The sequence below is a fragment of the Podarcis muralis genome, chromosome 1, assembly GCF_964188315.1.
Source record: "Podarcis muralis chromosome 1, rPodMur119.hap1.1, whole genome shotgun sequence".
NCBI classification, from domain to species: domain Eukaryota; kingdom Metazoa; phylum Chordata; class Lepidosauria; order Squamata; family Lacertidae; genus Podarcis; species Podarcis muralis.
Window position 1 is genome coordinate 73,605,903 of NC_135655.1, and position 19,717 is coordinate 73,625,619.

At 45.1% G+C, this 19,717-nt stretch overlaps 1 protein-coding gene across 1 annotated transcript in view; it reads right to left on the reverse strand.

Moving 5' to 3' along the window:
* The window catches only part of TSPAN32 (tetraspanin 32), a 37,458-nt gene that overhangs the window by 16,803 nt on the left and 938 nt on the right, over positions 1 to 19,717 (reverse strand). The window contains exons 2-6 of the mRNA XM_028733685.2: positions 16,935 to 17,443; positions 10,275 to 10,377; positions 8,241 to 8,361; positions 6,257 to 6,354; positions 2,069 to 2,143 (exon numbers count right to left, since the gene is read on the reverse strand). Coding sequence (XP_028589518.2) covers positions 2,069 to 2,143; positions 6,257 to 6,354; positions 8,241 to 8,361; positions 10,275 to 10,340 — 360 coding nt within the window. The 5' untranslated portion in view covers positions 10,341 to 10,377; positions 16,935 to 17,443. The remainder of the gene's footprint in view (positions 1 to 2,068; positions 2,144 to 6,256; positions 6,355 to 8,240; positions 8,362 to 10,274; positions 10,378 to 16,934; positions 17,444 to 19,717) is intronic.

The following is a 19,717-nucleotide window of genomic DNA, read 5'->3' on the forward strand; positions in this document are numbered from 1 at the left end:
TGGAGCGCTTCATAATCTATTAAGTTAGAGTGCTTTCTGATAATTAATTCCCTTGTGGCAGAACACTGCTTGTATAGGCCAAAACAGCCGCTATTAGATACTCAAGCAATGGCTTACAAAAAGCTCTCCATATTAGCAGCTGTCAGCGAGAGATGGATTATTAGCTGGGATGCCAGATCATCTGTTTGCTTGTTGTTTTAATATTCAGCAGTCCCATGTGCTTTCCATCTGGACTGCCACTAGAATCGAGCACAACAGCTCTGAAGGCAATATCTCATTCATTACAGTATTTCAGAAGCTTCTGTAGACTCGCCAGGGATTAATCACAGCACAATGTCAGACAGTCCGTCAGAGATCCCAGCACAGTAAGAAGTGGACACACCTATTTTGGGGCGGTCAAAGGATCATACTTTTGCTCAAGCATTTGAAAGGGAGGAGGGCCTCATTGTTGTCTGATGGAAGATGCAGGGGATTCCTGATATTTAGATGATTTGTTCACCTGATTAGCCTATTTCTAGGAGAGTGCTCCTTCCACTGGCTGCTTTCCCCTACAAGTCCTCTTGCCCTAGTTCTGAGTGAAGAATCCAAGCATTTTGAGTGACTTTCTCTTTTAGTGGAACCTGCTTTTCATATGTTTGGGGTCCTCGCATTTGCCCAGATTTTTGTCTCATGTACTGTTGATTGACCGAATGCAACTTCCAGTTCCCCAGCCCACATTCCAAAAATGAGGCACATACCATCTTGTATTGAACAATTGCCTTTTAAAAAATCCAGTTTCAATGTTTGTTTGTTTTTAATACCCCTCAGCCAACTTCTTGTTACCATGCAGAAGTGGAGAAGGGTACATGCCATCAGCATCTTAATAGAGCCATGCTTCTGAAGCTGTGGAAGGTCTCTCCCAGTGGCTTGGCATTGTGTCAACATATTTTTCCTGCATGCAGAGCCTGTGTTTATATATTCCTGCAACAGCATTATAATTCTAGGCCAGTTTTCGTTTATTTGTAAGCGTTTACAGGCAATGACAGCATACAAGCAGAGCTTTGTGGGATCCTGTCTTCTGCTATGAACACATGGACATAGCTTCTTTACACCTTGTATTTATCCTGATAACTCTTGTCAACCACACAGCTGGCCACAGCCTTATCTCTAAAGTGCAGCTTGCTACTTAGCAACACATAAAATGCATGAGTAATACTAGATCTGTCATGCTTTCGGCTACCAATTGTGGCAAGGAACATGGATCTAGAGATGGAGATCTATTTTTGTATCGCCACCAATCCTATTTTAGTACTCAACCAGAAAGGTGATTGTGAACCACTGATTTGTGAACCATTTCTTTCTGAACTATTTATTAGCATAAGATATTTCAGTGGTGTGTTGATACTCTTTCAAAAGATGCATTTGAATTGTCAGTTTCAGGCGCATCCGGTAACACTCACATTCTACATGTTTGCTTGGAAGTAAGTCCCAGGAGTTTTCAATGAGATTCACTACCAAGCAAATATACTTTAGGATTTCACTCTGCTGAAAGGAAAGAACTTGCCATTTATCTGGCTATGGGATCAGACTGCCAACACACAACAGAGCACTCCCAGCACTTCTCTCTATGGATGCAATTTCACTACAATGAAAGCATGGATAGATATGTGATTTGAAGCAGCTGAAGCAAGCATATTTAACCTTTTTGGATTCAGTGCTTTCCACGCATCAAGCATCCTTTGAGAAAAGAAAAACATAGCTCTGATCTAGAAATGTACAGGCTAAAATTCACCAATCAACTTTTTTTTAGTTCCCCTCCACCCTCTCACATTGGTCACTGATTCTGAGGCTCAGGGGTTGGTGGACAATGAGGACCGCTGGATATGGGCCCCTATTTTAGGCTGCTCAAATGGTATTGCAGCTGACATGCCTTCTCTCCTCCAGGCACCTCCTAATCCTGGGGTGGCTCTCCAGGTGCTGCAGGATTACAAACCCCATCATCTTTCACCGCCATTTTGAGACAACCAATCTTGCTGTGTTTCAACCATGTAGCACTTTCCCTGCTGTTTCATCACGAAGCTGTACTTACCACAATACCGTTAGTAATTGACCAATACGTGGCCTTTACCGACGCACAGAAAACCACTCCGAAACAGAAAAAAACCTAAAGAGAAACAGAAGGCAATTAGAATAGACCATACAGTTGGAAGAGGGACTCTGAGGATCATCTAGGCCAAACCCCTGCAAGGCACGAATATGTAGTTGTGGAGAATGAACCTGGGACCTTGGTGTTATTAACATAGCTCTAACCAACTGAGAATCTAGCAATTCGAAAGCAGTTCGAAAGCACCTAGCAGTTGGCAGTTCCTGCCAATCTAGCAGTTCAAAAGCACGTCAAAGTGCAAGTAGATAAATAGGTGGGAAGGTAAACGGCGTTTCCATGTACTGCTCTGGTTCGCCAGAAGCGGCTTAGTCATGCTGGCCACATGACCCGGAAGCTGTATGCTGACTCCCTCGGCCAGTAAAGCAAATGAGCGCCGCAACCCCAGAGTCGGTCGCGACTGGACCTAATGGCCAGGGGTCCCTTTACCTTTACCTAACCAACTGAGCTATAGTGCTGCAACTGAGGTTTCCACTACTGCAGTTTCACACAGCTATCCCTACTGAGGCAGTAGGATCTATGAAGCCGGAGGTTTGGTGCTCATAGCATCTCTGCTGGCTCGGCAGAATACAAACCACTGCTATAAAGAGCAGCTGCGATGCCTACTGACAGCTGCAGTAAGATCAAAATATATGAGGCCTGCTGGCTAGTAAATCCCAGCACACATATGAAGCAGTGATCTTGCTCACCTACCTTGCCCTTCAGTCGGTGGCCTTCCCCATGCCTGCTGCATGCTCTACAATAGGAGGTGACAATGTGGTGTGCTCCAGATGTTTTGGGCTACATCCCCCATCTTCCCTGACTATTAGTCCTGCTGCCTGGGGCAAATGGGAAGGCACCACCTTGGCAATCTGCTCCACAAAGCGTATCACCCATTCCACCTTTTCCTGTTTTTGTTCCCTGACTTTCTATGCTACCCCATCACACCCCTACCTCCTCTTTCCCACCTTTCTCATGCCACTTCTTTCTGTCCCTCCACCTTCTCTCTCTCTCTCTCTCTCTCTCTCTCTCTCTCTCTCCTTTCCTTCTCATCATTGCCAAGAACAACCCTGTTCAGCCCCTGTCCTCTTTCCCCCTCACATATAATCCCATCCAGCACCCTGCCTCTTCCCTCATGCATGTGCTGCACCCAGAAGGCTTCACTGCACAGGAGTCAAGAGAACATTGTTTACCGGATCGGCAAAACGCAACGTATTTAAACAAGCCGAAACAGTGAACACCATTCAGTGCAGGAAGATGTGGTTAGTCTGAGGAGTGTGTTTTAATTTAAAGGAACTATGTGCCCTCTAGTGGTATAACAGCAAATATCATGTCTAGCAATATGGGCCATAGATTATTTGGGATCATCTGTTTATACAGCACCATTAGTGAGAATCATGCTGTGCAGAGGAACATAAGCAGAAAGAAGGGAAGGAGAGAGGAATATAAAACAGGTAATGAATATGCAGGCACACACAGAGAGAGCACCCTGTTGAAGAGGACAACTAAGGGTTTAAGTTAATGAATAGGGAACCTATGGCTCTCTAGATGCTGCTGGGCTCCAACTCCCATCAGTCCCAGACAGCATGGAAAACAGTCAAGGATGATGGGAGTTGTAGTCCAATGGCATCTGGAGGGACACATGTCTCCCATTCCCAGTTTAAGTGAAAGTTTTCCTGGAAGAAGTAGGTTAGGCATAGGCAAACTCAGCCCTCCAGATGTTTTGGGACTACAATTCGCATCATCCCTGACCACTGGTCCTGTTAGCTAGGGATCACGGGAGTTGTAGTCCCAAAACATCTGGAGGGCAGAGTTTGCCTATGCCTGAAGTAGGTTTTGATTTGGGAACAGAGAAAGGTGGCATCATGTTGGTGTTTGAGAATGTTCTAGCTATTAAGAGTCTGTGGTGTATTTACACTAGTGATAACCAAGGTGGGTTAGTGGGTCTGAAGCATACCTTGGGAAAAAATCAGCTACCGGGTTAGATGCATCCAACTCACTATGACTGTGGAAACAGAAAGGCCCTCTATGACACTGACCCCTTCACTCTGCCCATATACGACAGTGACAACATCTGGGCAAAGAGGAGAGGGGGTATCTAGGAGGTGGTATTAACTGAGCTCTCCTGTGGATGCAAAGAGGATGCTAGCTTATTCTTCAGACACATGCCAGGACATTTAGGCTGCACAAAGTGGCTTTAGTGCCCTTGTGCAGCAAGCCTGCTTAAAAAAAAAAGCAACCTCAAATATTTTGCAGTAAGGAAAGTGTTTGGGAAATGCACTGGGGAGGGTGCAGTAGCAATTGATTGATGTGACATGGTACAACCTTCCTTCAAAGAAAGTAGAATGAATGCTCAGCAAACAGGCAATCTGGAAGCAATGCAATAAAGTTTCTATTTCTACCCCCTGGCTCAAAAACCTAGGGCCAGGATATCAACAGTCTTAGTCACTCCCATCTCTGCAAGCCGGAGTTACTCAGTTTATATTTACTAATGCAGTCCTTTGGACATTGCTGAATGAAAGAAGTGAACATGCTCCAATTAACTAACATTTCAGGTGCATTTGGATAGTCCACTGCAGGGGGGGAAAACCAATATTTTTCCTTCACAGAGGAAGTGGACAGGAACGGGCAGGTACAGTATGCAGGGGTGGGGGACAGGAATTCCACTACAATGGCTTTGTTCTTCCTCTAATGCCAGAGGCGGAATGCCTCTAAATGCCAATTGCCAGGAATCACAAGTGATGTAGCGGTGGTGACAGCGTGTTCCACTCTGCAAGATCACGTGAGAGTTTGGCGAGATCTTGCGAGATCTTGCCGGAAGTGGCAGGTCACCGCTTCTTGGGCTTCTCTCGCGTGATACAGTTGCCTCACCCTGCCTCATGGGCAGGCTGGCCCTGCTTAGGTTAATTCCATCCCAAGCCCAATCTCTGGGTACCCTCCCCTTGCTGTGCTATACATGCTTGAAAGTGCTACATACATGCCTATCGGGTTGTGAGATGGAAGTTCCACTCGTGTGCTGCTTTGGAGGCGCTAAATGTGAGAAACAGCAGCACAGCGTATCAGGCCAGAAGCATCTCTTTGCATGAGATAGCCTCTGTATCTTGCTGTTATGTACATCAGAGGCTGCACTGGGCCGTTCCTGATATCAGATTGTCTTAGGGTATGTGAAAATGGATAGCATGCCTATCTCCAATTGTCCAGTTTCATTGATAACACTCCTATCTGGTGCAACACATTTGTGCTGATAAAGGCAATGTTACAAAATTACAGGCTGCATCGTTTACTATGTCTCCTGTGAACAATTTAAAATCCTTATACAGTCATACCTTGAGTTGCGTTTGCTTCATGTTGCATTTTTTTCATGTTATGGATGCAGCAAACCCGGAAGTGTTTACTTCTGGGTTCGCCGCTTATCAATCTGCGCGCTTCGCACATGCGCAGATCCCTCTTATCACGTTACGCGTCACACGCACTGACTTTTCGGGGTGCGAATGGCACCCCGGAACAGATCGCGTCCGCAAGTAGAGGTATCACTGTATATCTTTGGGGCAGTTAATGAAAACTGAAGGCTTGTTTTAAGAACTTTACATAGCTCCTTGCAATTAGGCATTAGAAAACAGAATGGAAGACCAGCTATTCAGTTTAGAAGAGTTCCTTTACACCCAAGTCTCAAAAATCTAGTCTATTACACACACACTCTCTCTCTTACTCTTTTAAGCCAACTTAAGAGAACAATGATAGACCCCACAACCAGGGAAAGACTGGATCAATGCTATGGTCTTTGCATCCAAAGCCGTGACGAATGGAGAAGGAAGAGCTTTTCATCCCATGTCCAGGTTGTATATATGTGTAAATAAAACCATAAATCCTAAGGACACCACAGTCTCCACTGACCTTTCATTCCAAGCAAACTAAGCCCTGGGTAAGCACTGGAATCTCTTGCTGTTCAGAGTCTGGGGTGCACGCAACACTTTCCATGAGTTGTAGGGTAAGCAGCTTGCAGCATCTCTTACTCCATAAGAGCGCAAGAAGAGGCCTGTCGAAATAGACCTAAGGCCTGTCTAGTCCACCCCTCTATTTCCAACAGCATCTAGGGACCCAGTCCCCAGTTCAGACCCATGCTGTGCCCCTACTTACCGCTGCCATGGCACTCTCCAGTTCTCTCACCGTGGCAACAACACTCAGTAGGGCAGCAATGATCAGAAGGATGCTCAGGCATATCCCAGCAAAGAAAACTGAGGAAAGGGAGATGTACAAGTGAGTAGGCCAAAATATCGTCAATGTAAGAAGTTCTCCGCTCGATTCTGCCTATCCAGTTGTAGGCAGGAACCTTCCCAAAGATGAAATCTACATTACAGCAAGACTTTCCTTCAACCAATGTGTTGTAAGCAAGGCTGTTCTGGGAGTTTTGCTCCCATGTGCCACGTTCTAATTTGAAACCTAGTTTCCCATGGAGCTGAATTCTAGCAGTTGTATGAAGGAACTGTTTCATATTTTTTTCCTTGTAAACAATAGTGCCCTGCCTTTGTGTGTAAGAAACAAACTCTTAGGGCTGCTTACAATAATCTTTAAGTGAGGCAGGGAAGCCAAGAGGTTGTCAGTGCAATCAATCTTCCAGTGATGAGATGGAAATTTAGTTGTCACCATCCTATGGTCTTGAGCAGAGGAACACTGATGCCCAGACATGATATATGGAAGGGGACACTCCAGAGATTATAGGTGCTACTTTTGTGGCTTAGGGCCCTCGTATCTACTGGACCGCCTCTCCTGGTATGCCCCGCAGAGGACCTTAAGGTCCATGAATAACCATAGTTTAGAGGTCCTGGGCCCTAAGGAAGTCCAGGGCCAGGGCCTTTTCAGTGATGGCTCCGCCCTGGTGAAATTCTCTGTCCCATGAGACTAGGGCCCTTCAGGATTTAACCTCCTTCCATTGGGTCTGTAAGACAGAGCTATTCCGCTTGGCCTTTAATTTGAATTCAGCCTGATCTTTTATTTCCCTTCCCTTCTCTTCCCTCTCCCTCCCCTTTTATGAAGATCACTCACTCTGAGACCCCACAGCTAATTCTCCCCTGGCCTCCTCGCTGGCCCAAGTAGGATCAATTCAGCCAGCTAGCCCTGGGGATTATCTAATTGATTTTTTATTTTTATTGTTATTGATGTTTTTATATTGTATTTTATGCTGCTTTTATAATTAAGTGTTTTAAATTTGTTGTTAGCTGCCCTGAGCCCGGTTTTTGAACTGGGAAGGGTGGGGTATAAATAAAAATTTATTATTATTATTCCCAATTTTCTGTGTATAAGACACCTCATATCCCATGTCTACCTCTCACCACATGTGGCTTTCTTTTGTTTTAGAGTCCTCAGGACTATTAAAGTTGGGTTTTTTGTTTTTTTTCAAAAGTTTATAAACCTACAAATACCAAACACAGAACTCACAAATAATCCAATACAGTTATACATTTGACTCCCCCACTTTTGTGATTGCTTCTTTAATTTTAGTTTTTTTATACTGCATTTCCCACATCACTCCCCTTTTAAGCTATTCTTTTCTTTCTCTTAATAATCATTTTTAACTGCTTGTTTTAGGTTAACCCTTCTCCCATGCAGCCATTTCGATGTTATGGCCTATATCGCAAATAACAAACTTGCAACTATAAAAATGGCTGAGGCCAAAAATATAGGATCTAGAATTCCATCCACATTAGGAAAACAAAGCCTAGGGGACGGATTCAACTAACCCATCCTGCTGGTGGAAACCAGCACAAGAATTCCTACTAGCACCATGGGGCTTCCCCTGCTCTCCCCCTCTACTCACTTCCCCAAATTTGCTCTGAGGGGTCAGGGGAACCCTCAGAGCAACATGCAGGGTGAGGAGAAGGGGATCTTCCCATCAGGCAAACAGGACTGCTTCTGCTAAGAGAACCACTGCCTTGGTGCTACCTTGAGTTCCATGCCAACGATTCCATTAAAGTTATGTAATAACCTTAATAACATGGGGGGGGGGGGGAGGGCAAGGAAATATGAACCCAAACAAACCCCCACTTAAGGAGCTAAACTGGCCAGTTTTAACTGTTTCTTACAACAAGATATAGAAATATTGAATCCAGTGCCCAGCACTTGCCTCCACGTTGAAGCAAAGTTCTTTTGTAAGGGTTCGTCTCCAAAGAGACCTCACTGATGACGGTGAAGTGCTTCCCATAGTAGGTGATAATGGTCAGTATGGTGAGGGAGACCCCAAGCACCTGAAAAGAGAGAGGAAGTCAAGGGGGAGGGCGGAACAGAAGGGAAAGCACACAAATTGGACAGCAGCTATGACCTTTTGGCACATTTTATATTATTCTGTATGTACTAAAATAGGCTCTAAAGCCACTCTAGTGCATATAGTTTAGCCCTGGGGTGTGTGGTGCTCTCAGACACACTTTTGGTGCCTGCTACGGTTCCTTGTTCCTCCTTTCAAAAAGAAAAAAAATTAAAATGAGATTTTTTTTAGGGAGGAGTGCCTGCTTTGCAGGGCATGGGTTGACATTTATTTAGTCATTCATTCATTCATTTTTGGGTCTGTGTGGGTGTTCTGCCTGGTTGTGGGTGGTGGTGCTCTGAGAACCTCCAGGTTTTCTTCTGTCAAATGGGTGTTCTTGTGGTGCTTGTGCTAGTTTATTCGATTTCCAAATGTGTCCCCAGGCCCCAAAAGCTTGAGGCCCCTAGTTTAGCCACTGCCAATTACTAAACTCCAAGGGGAAAGAATCCAATAATGAAATCTAAAAGCACCTGAAAATATTTGTTTTTTAAAAATTCAATGAGCTTTTAATGCTCGATTTCTGTTTGAAACTTATGTGTGTTGTGATTGCTGCTTTCAGATTATATTAGTGTTGTTGTTGTTGTTATTGTTATTGTTATTGTTGTTGTTGCTGCCCTGATGTTGTTGCTAATTTGTCTACATTGTAAGCTGCTCTGGGTGGCCTGTGAGCAGAAGAGTGGATACAAATATTTAATCGTCCTCATCCACATTATATAGTTTCCTTCGTACAATCTGAATAGAATCGACCAAACAGCATGTAAAAACCCAGCAGCGTCCCAGATCAAAACAGATTTACTTCAACAGCCAGCAATGTCTTGACTTGAGGTAAAAGGAAAATTGCAGAGCAAAGGAAAAGGAACCTTCAATTGCGTCGCCTGAGGCGTCAGGTAAAGAGATGGGGTCTGACTTCGCAGTAGTCAAAGCTGGGGCTGTTCTCTGGCCTGCCATCGCAGTACTATGGCAAGTGAAGGTAGAGGGCAACAAGGGGAGCACACTGGCCAGTTGAATAAAGAGAGAATGGGAAGTAGCTCTGATCGGCTGCCTTGCACAATTTCAGTCGCAGCTGCAGGCCTGTGAATCATCACGCTGACGCTAAAGTCAGCTCGGACAACAGAGGCAACTAATGGGACCCACCCCAGTTGACAGAAGGAACCCTGGTCTCCCAGCTCCTATTTCACCTTGGTTAAAGGTAAGCAGAATTCACCTTGAGGTGAAATAGGACCTCAGCCCCTTGCAGCTTCTTAACTCTTAGTCCCCAACACAACTCAGAGCAGAAGGCTTTGTGGAGAGGTGTGCTCACTCCCAGTCCAAGCTGCAACCCTGCAGGGTAATTTTTATTGCACCAGTGACAAATTCTCAAACACTTCCACTAGTGATATGAAATATAATATCTAAAAGAAGAAGGCAGAGGACTCTCTGTCCAAAATAAATGCCTTTCTAGAGCTTTATCTCCCAAGATATCAGAAACGAAGCTTACTTCAGAAACAGTTGATATACTATCCTTTCACAACATTTTTTTTAAAAAAGGTAAATAATTTAACTGCATATTCACCATATTAAATTAACTTTTCTTTCTTGGCAACTGTGTTAAGGCTGCAACATCTGCTGGTGTGACATTTCTCAAGGGCTTTTCTCACCACATTTAGAAAGACAAATGGAGAAACCACAAACCTACGGATAAGAGCCGGCAGTGCTGTAAAGGCTTGATAAGACCCCCGAGACACATTGTTAAGTCCTGCAGTTTAACTACACGCTCCCGGTATATATTTTAAAAATTACATTCCATTGTTTTCTTTATGAAATTAAATTCCCACATCTAATAACAAATTGGTGCTTTATTCCTGCATAATCTCTTACCATCACAAAGAAACTGGCCACCAGCAGCTGACACTTCACAGCTCGGACCCGGTATCTCTGCCCCATGCCTTCCTCTTCTCACCACTTACTGGCAATCTTTCTGCTGGAGAAGTTGCAAAAGAGTCTGTTTAGAAAGAAGGTTTGACTTACAGGAGGTGCTTGCCCCACTGCATCTTGGGAAATGTAGTGCTAGTGCTTACCAACTATCTCCTAATACAGGTACTCATGATTGCACTGACTCTGTGCTTCTCCAAGAGTTTCATTTTATTAACTCACATAATGTAAAAAGTTTCCTCGTGAACTATTTCCCCAATGCTATTTATACATACAGAGAGACATGCATGTCTGTGCACACATGACAAGCATTTTCACCCACTGTGGTGTAGTGGTTAGAGTGCTGGACTAGGAGCTGGGAGACCAGGGTTCCAATCCCCACTTGGCCATGAAGCTCACAAGGTGACCTTGGGCCACTGACTGCCTCTCAGCCTAACCCACCTCACAGATTACATGAGAAGAGGGGAACCATGTATACACCACCTTGAGCTCCTTGGAGGAAAAGGTGCGATAGAAATGCAATAAATACACAAATCAAACCTAGTTTAAAAATGGAACCCCACAGGACCTTGTTTATGTAGATACCAAGCACTGCAATGTCTGGGGGCACTATATGAATTGGCAGGATGATACCATTCTGGAAGAAGGAAGCCATGATAGATACAGTGCAGGACATTTGCCAGAATCATAGAGTTGGAAGAGACCACAAGGGCCATCGAGTCCAACCCCCTGCCAAGCAGGAAACACCATCAGAGCACTCCTGACATATGGTTGTCAAGCCTCTGCTTAAAGACCTCCAAAGACGGAGACTCCACCACACTCCTTGGCAGCAAATTCCACTGTCAAACAGCTCTTACTGTCAGGAAGTTCTTCCTAATGTTTAGGTGGAATCTTCTTTCTTGTAGTTTGGATCCATTGCTCCGTGTCCGCTTCTCTGGAGCAGCAGAAAACAACATTTCTCCCTCCTCTATAGGACATCCTTTTATATATTTGAACATGGCTATCATATCACCCCTTAACCTCCTCTTCTCCAGGCTAAACATGCCCAGCTCCCTTAGCCGTTCCTCATAAGGCATCGTTTCCAGGCCTTTGACCATTTTGGTTGCCTCCTCTGGACACGTTCCAGTTTGTCAGTGTCCTTCTTGAACTGTGGTGCCCAGAACTGGACACAGTACTCCAGGTGAGGTCTGACCAGAGCAGAATACAGTGGCACTATTACTTCCCTTGATCTAGATGCTATACTCCTATTGATGCGGCCCAGAATTGCATTGGCTTTTTTAGCTGCCGCGTCACACTGTTGGCTCATGTCAAGTTTGAGTCTGAGGGCTGACTCAAAATCTTATCTAGGAAGTTCGTCCACAGAAAAAAAGAAACAGGCAGGTGGACAGGAAGGGTACTTTGCACGCTAGGCTCAGAAGCAAGATGATGTCAGAAGTAACACAGAGAACATGGGAAGAAGTAGAGGCAGAAGATCTTAAAGGGTGAGGCAGGGGCTACACAAAGGCGGTTAAGAGAGTGGTTTGTGTTTCTGTATTACAATATATTTTCTTTACATTGACTTAAAATTTATTTTCTTCCTTCTCTCTATAGTCTCATCTTATACAATCTTTCAAGGGAAGGCTGTTTTGATATTTCAGGGAGTCCCACTATGCACGGCACAAACACTGGCAGCTGCAACACTGTTTGGAAGTTGGGGGCCCTTTTTCTTGGTGGACCTGGGTAGGAACAGTGAACAGGAACAGTGCTGTTGGAGGGTCTCATTACTCATATGCAAAATAGATTTTGGTTACAACAAAAGCTTAGAAGATTACACACAAACCCCTTCACTTTAAATATGTAACATCACCTTTGTCTTTCCTCCATTTCCTTTCCATAACCTAAACTTTTAGACCAGGCATGTCCAAAGTCCGTTTCGGGGGCCTAATCCAACCCGCCGGTCGATTTAATCCGGCTCCTGTGGTAGTACAGTGGTACCTCTAGTTATGAACTTAATTCGTTCCGGAGGTCCGTTCTTAACCTGAAACTGTTCTTAACCTGAGCTACCACTTTAGCTAATGGGACCGCCGCCGCATGATTTCTGTTCTCATCCTGAAGCAAAGTTCTTAACCCGAGGTACTACTTTGGTCGGCCCTCACGCATGTTCACTTCATCAAATCTGGCCCTCTTTGAAAAAAGTTTGGGCACCCCTGTTTTAGACCATAAAGGAAATCTGGGAGTCAATTCACTTTGTCCACTAGAGGACCTCAGAGACTAAAAGAAGCATTTTTGTTTCCTCTGTTCAGCTGCAGTAGTAGCTCTCCGAACAGGACCTTAAGCTGCATTATCTACATGGAACAGGGAAATGTGATGCATGGCGAGTTTGTGGTCCTCGTATGATTTATGCTGGTGATGGCCACATTTCAACATTCGGGCTTCTGTATTGTCAATACTGGTGTTCACAACTGGGGGAAATTCAGCAGGTGCAGCTTGTCATCATATTGTGCTTCAGGGTTTTAAACAACGGCACCTTCCAAAATATGTACAAGTATTATTATGATTTAAAAAACCCAGAGCTGAATAAATCTGTTTTAGGGTGGCTGGATGCAGAAGAGGGCAGGATTTTCAGCAGCTGCAGCTTGTCACGCAACGACTCCATGCCTCTCTCCTCCTTTCCTGCCATGTCTAGGCAACTAAATGTGTACCGTCACGTCATTATGGTTTGTTGCCTGCTCCACCTCACAACATCCGGTGTTGGTCCTGGGGTGGGGGAGCGTACAGTGTGATGACATCCTATCATATCTTGCATTTACACAGACATTACAAAGAAAGTACAGGGGGCAAAGAGATATGAAAGGGTGGAGCACTGTAATTGGCTGAAGAAACATGTCCCCTCACCAGTTTTGCTGCCACACTTGCAGCACGTGATGAATTGGAAAGGGCCTCTGTTGATTTTTTTCAGGAATTCTCATAGAATCATAGAACCATAGAGTTGGAAGGGACCCCAAGGGTCATCTAATCCAACCCCCTGCAGTGCAGGAATCTCAACTAAATCAGGCATGAAAAGGTGGCATATTGCTTAAAAACGTCCAAGGAAGAAGAATCCATCACCTCTCTTGGAAGTCTGTTCCACTGTCGGACAACTCTTTCTGTCAGAAAGTTCTTCCTGATGTTTAAGTCGGAATCTACTTTCTTGTCACTTGAATCCGTTGGTTCAGGTCCTACCCTCCAGAGCAGGAGAAAACGAGTGCATTCCCTCTTCCAAGTGACAGCCCTTGAGATATTTGAGAATATATCCTTAGTCAAGATCACATGGCACCTGTCATCACAGCCACAGCGGGCACTGTAACTCTCCAGCTGTTTGACTTTACCCTGAAGGTGCATTCTTCCATTGTCTCCTGAGACAGAAGGATGCCAATATATTCTTCTTTCTCTCCTTTCCTGTTCCATTTTTTGAAATTCTGTCTCACTGCATCCCACTCCAAACTTTCTTCTGTATGCTGAACCTCATTCACATGAACACATTTGTGTGTCTAGATACAGCATTCATATACATTTGCTCAGACCCCCATCTCAGCACATGCAACTGGATGCATATCAAAGCAGTCACATGATTGCTCACTATGACCAAATTTTACCATTTACAGTGCAGGTCTGTGTCTACTCAGAAGAAAGTCCTATTCCATTCAGTGGAGCTTACTCCCAGGTACATGGGGTTAGGATTGCAACCCAAGTTATTCCTGAACACATTTCAATAGAGATGGGGAAGCTCCCCTAGGCTCATTTTGGATTAGGACTAGCAATTGAAAACAAAAGTAGCCAATGTCTGGGAAATGTTCTAAATTTGGTCACACCTGTCACTCCTCATGAGCCTCCAAATTCACTCCCCTGTAAGATTCCAGTCATTTCATAATGTTCCTGATCTGCTGGTGACAAAGTGGGAAAGTCCTTTATCTTCTCCTGCTGTGGAAAATGCTGTGGCTATGATGGCAGAAGAGATGTTAGGAGGCTCTCTCCTCCTCTTTCTGTCCCCAACAGTTGGAACTTCTGGGAAATGTGATTTTTCCTGTGAACACCTGCCACTATTAGATACACTGGGGAAATTACATTTCTTCAGGGCTCCAGGTAATAGCAAGGGGAAAGGAGGGAAGAGAAAGAAAAGGGCAGAAAGAGAGAGATGCTCAGTCCTCTAGCCATAATAGCACTTGATGCCCTAATAGCAGCCTGGAAAGCAGGTCAACAAGCCAGGTAAGATGGTGGGAGAAATTCTCCTCTATCTTGCTTTAGAATCAAAGCAAGAGAAGAACTGGGGTGTGCGTGTCTGCCATATTGCTTGTCTCATGTTTAAGGTGAGCATTGACAAAAGGCTGCAACATCTTCAGCGCCTCTTTTGTGACCAGCTGAAAAGTGGCTATTTCTTGTCTTCTACTCCACCACACTTCTGAGTGTATAGCTTTAAAGCCATACTGAATATCAAGCTGGGTGGGAAGCTGCTGCATCAGTTAGCTTGGATTAACTGATCTAGTGTAAAATCTTGTACATGACTTCGAGGGAATGGGAAACCTACAGCAGCAGCAGCAGCAGCAGCAGCAGCAGGTCTTTGAGAAAAAGCCTTGTGGGAATGAAGTGGGAGGTTTCTTGGGATGATAACATCTTTACCAGCAAGTAACCCTGCCTTCTGGCTGTGCTGTTGTTACCTTACCCTCTTTCCCTCCCTTTGTGATATTTGAAGCCAGCAGCAGAAAGGTAGGAATGAGACGGACCTTTACACTAGAGGAGCTCAAACTTGGAAAGGTGTTTTCCAATTTGTGCAAGCAAATCAGATGGCTGCTGGATGCACAGGGCATCTAGAAGCAGCCAAAACTGTCTTTGGAGTGTTCTTGGAAGATGCTTTGGCTCACAGTTGAATTAGAAATTGCCTGAAAAGACAGAGGAGTTAATATATTTTGGCTGCAAATTAGCAGACCCTGTTTTTCAATAACCAAGCCATAGACTTTTGAAATTTTTGATTTCTCTATGGTATATTTTGTTATGTGAAGAGTACCACGGACCACCAAATGGGAACCTCTGACACAGACTGTATGCCTTCTATTGTGCTGGAGCATCAACAACTATTTGCGGAATGAAGTTTTAGTACACAATCAAGCTAAGAAGCCATAGGTGGTTCATTTGAGTCTTGGGTACAGTTGAATTCAGTCTGACCCTCTGGCTCACTAGCAGCTCAAAGACTAAATCCCACCACTCTTTCCCTGATAAGAACTTTCCTTTTCACCCTTCTGTATTTTAGATCTGGTGTGACACCACCTCCAAGGATTTGAATCTTTGGGGCATTCTTTTGAGAACGGGTTCAAAGCAAGCAAGGAGCAAAATAGTCTCAAGGCCATTCAGATCTTCTTTTGCGTGTGAGATTGCAGACGGCCAAAGAAGCCGAGCATTGAAAATGCACCTCTCTTCCTGTAGAAACCGGGGGGTGTTGGCGCTGCCTCCGTGCATTCAGAGTCTTTCACCTACTGGCTATAATATGGTTCTGTGCACTTTGGAGTTTGCCTGTTAAAGAGAAGAAAAGCGGTGGCCTATAAATCACCGAGCCCCTTTACCCTCACCAAAACATACACTAACTAAATTAATTAGAGCAAGCTCCCCTTCACCATCACAATTACCTGGGAACAAAAAGCCCCCACAGCCCAAGCCTGCATTCTCTGGTGCCTCACAAGGATGCATTGTGAGAGCTGATTAACATGCATTAGCAGCTATGCACAATCAAAGCTAAAATAAACTTTTAAACCCAGGCCTGTCTCCTTTTCAAGAAAGGAAGCGGAAGGGGTTGCCGAGGCAAGGCGGGGAGAGCGGTTGGGTCTGCCAGGCTTAACATTCATGACGCGACGGCGGCAGTGAATGGAAACAAAGTTTGACTGTAGCTGGCTTAAAAGAAACCAAACCAAGAGAAACCCCCCACAAAACACCCCCCACTACCACACACACAAAAACACAACCCCCTCAGTAACAGGGCGGGTGGGTGTGGGGGAGGTTTTTGTAAAAAAAAGGGGAGAGTTTTCAAAATGTGCCTTAGAAACCCAAACAGAGGCCCAGGCATTTTCAAATGAATTTAAATGAATAGGATGCTGAGGGAAATGGTGAGGAAAAGCTCGCCCACCTTTAGAAAACGGTACATGTGAACAGAGCACAAAGAGGGAGAAAGTATTCTCTTTCTCTCACGCCCATTAAAGGATGCGTTTCAGCACATGCAGAGAGATGACAACTGAAGTATGTGAAGGAACATTTAAGGTCATGCAAAGCACCACAAAAGCCAGGAAATGTAAAGCTGCCCCAGTGACTTTGTAAGGCAGATGGACAGGCGGGCTTGTACAACTAAAACACACACACACACACACGCTGAAATTATTACTGTTATCTCCCCATGACCTAGTCCTAGAAGTCTGATATTTGGTAGATGTAGCCCAGGGATAGGAGACCTTTGACAGCCTGAGGGCCACACGCCCTGGTTCATGACCTTCCAGAGGGCAGATGCCAGCAATAAAAGTGAGTGGGGCAACAGATAACAACTCTTGCCTTAGCAGCGGTGGCTACATTCCAGCCATGTGTAAGTCACAAGTTTTTACATACACCTACCTCCATCCAGGCAGGCATGAGGCATGCTCACATTTCATGTTCCGGCCAGGCAAAAGCACTTGAGGAGGGCACAGAGCAAGGCCAGGGAGGGGTGTGGTCTGGATAGTCTTGACACCTTGACAGAGGCCTAGAAGACAAGGGCCATAGCCCAGTGGTAGAGCTCCTGCCTTGAAAGCAGAGGGTCCCTGGTTCAATCCCTGGCGGCCTCTCCAGGTAGGGCTGGGAGAGGACCTCGGCTGAAAACCTGGAGAGCTGATGCCGGTCAGTGTAGACAAAGCTGAGTTAGTTGGGCCAACTGGGTTGACCTGGTACAAGGCAGGTTCCAACGTGGGCCATGTGCTCTTCCCCACCTGAGATTCCAGACTCCTGGGTTGCAGTGGGACTGGGAAGACCCAACTCCATATCCTCAGTCCTGAAGCTTACTTGGTGAGCTTGGGCCAGTCTGGATATTCCTGTCAAATCTGCTTCACTGTGACAATAAAAAGATGGTGGGAGGCCTCCTTGAGCTCCTTTGAAGAAAAGAGGGATATAAATGCAAAAATAAATATGCATGAAAATAAATGAATAAGCACATGTATAAGTGAAATGTTTCCAGGCAAGGCAAAAATACAGTAAATTGTTGTGTAAACGGTAACACTCTATACTTTTCAACAGTTGGTACGCAGATAGGCCAAGACACCTGCAAACCTTAATTTTGACTTCAAAGAAGCAAAATAAATTACACTCACTTGTGTTTTTTGACATATGAGTGTGGATTCCCCCACAAGGGGTGGGGCTGGGATTTCTAGGATAGGTACTCCTGGCAAAAAGGCAGCTCTGCTTCTGCCCTGCCCCCAAAGATCCATCTGAAGGCTCCAGCAATAACCCACACAGCCATGAGGTTCAGTGGGTGACACTGGGCCAATCGTTGCCTTTCAGCCTAACCTACCTCACTGGGTTGTTGTGGGCATTAATTGAGGGGGGAGACATGAAGTCCTTAGAGAAAAAGGTGGGATACAAATGCAATTAATAACAACAACAATAAAAGCTGCATGTTATAGGAATTCAATTGATGCCACTCTCCCCGATATGTTAAGGCAGCAGTGGTCAAATCTGCCTCTGTTAAAAGCCTACAATCTTGCACTAACCGTCAGTGGTTTTTCTGTCTACAGCCTTCAGTTCAATTCCCTGCAGGAATCCAATAGGCTACTTTATTCTTCAACATGATGCCTCCTGGAGAGCTTTTGGTGAAACAATCAAGCTGAAGTTTCCACTCTTAAATTGTTGTAAGGAGCTCCCCAGTTAAAGTGAATTTTCTACACCAAGGGTCGGCAAAGCTTACTGGGCATGGGCTGGATCACTCCCTTGGAGATCCTCTGCGGGCCAGACCGGTGCAGTGTGATGCCAGAAATTGCGTCTGTGCATGTCCATGGCGCTGGAAATTGCTTCTGCACATGCCCAGATGCCGAAAATCGCGTCTGCGCAGAAGTGATTTCTGGTGTCTGGGCATGCACAAAACGATTTCCAGTACCACAGACATCTGCAAGTGCGATTTCCGGCGTCTGCACATGCGCAGAAGTTATTTCCAGAGCCGCGGAAGAGAGTCCCCATGCCGTGCCGTGCCGGTTTAGCGCAGTGTGCAGGGACTCGCAGAGTGGACAACTCCGTTCGGAGGCAACTCATGGGCTGGTTAAACCCATGGGCCTTAGGTTGCCTACCCCCGTTCTACACCTCGTTTAGTGTTTAAACACAGCCAAACAAAATTTTCATGAAGAACCTTTTCAACCATCTGTGAGAAAGAGGCTGGATATCATTAACCCATGCTAAATCAGTTCTGGGGCAGAGATGATGCTCAGAAGAAAGTCTTCTGTTTAAATTATCCAGGTAAGAGACCGGGGGTGAATAACCTTCTTACTGCTGCTGCATTTGAAGACCACCATGGCCAGAATGAGAAACATTCCCAGTGTTGCAATCTGCCGCCCTCTTATGTTTCATGGTCTTCACACTGACAGGTTCCAACTTCTGGGTAAGCCCTAGATTGTTCTCAATCCACACAGTACAAGTGCTGAATCCAACGGAAGATTTGCTAACGCTGCTATCTTGTGCCAGAAGGGGGAAAGAACCAGATTGTTCCAATCCAGATTAAAAGAGCGATGCAGTATATTTTGGCAACAAATCGTCTTTAAAAAAAATCCCTCTTTCAAAACTACAGCTGATGAAAGACTTGTATGTGGCAATTAAATAAGTGTGGCATAGAGGGCTTGTTGTTGTATAAACAACTGTGCAGAACTGAGAATTTAGAGAGTTTGCAAAGGAGACCAAGAAGGCAATGTTTTTATTATCGTTGTGTATCACTTTTAGCCAGAGCACATACAGCCAGAGAAAGCTTTGCCATTTACATTAAACAAAGTGATCCTGAAAGGACAGGTTAATTATTCCATTCATTTGAACCTGAACAAGAGAGGAAAAGACACTTCCTAGGGGTGTGTGGGTGACATCAATGTTATGTAAACGCTTTGGCACTCTGCATCTCTCCCAGCCCCCCCCCCCCCAAAGACAAAATGGTAATCAGCATATGGAGTGGAAATATGGAATCACGCCCTTTCGAGACAAACAGCTGTACCCACGAAATTTCCCCACACCATCTGGGTTTCTGGGGTGCCCAAAGTAATGAAAACAACCTCAAACATTTGAAGTTGTATGTGCCCAGTCTATGGAGAAGGGCTCAGTAGCAGAGAATCCACTTTGCATGCAGAAGGTCTCTAGCTCAATTTCCAGGTAGCATCTCCAGGTAGGGCCAGGAG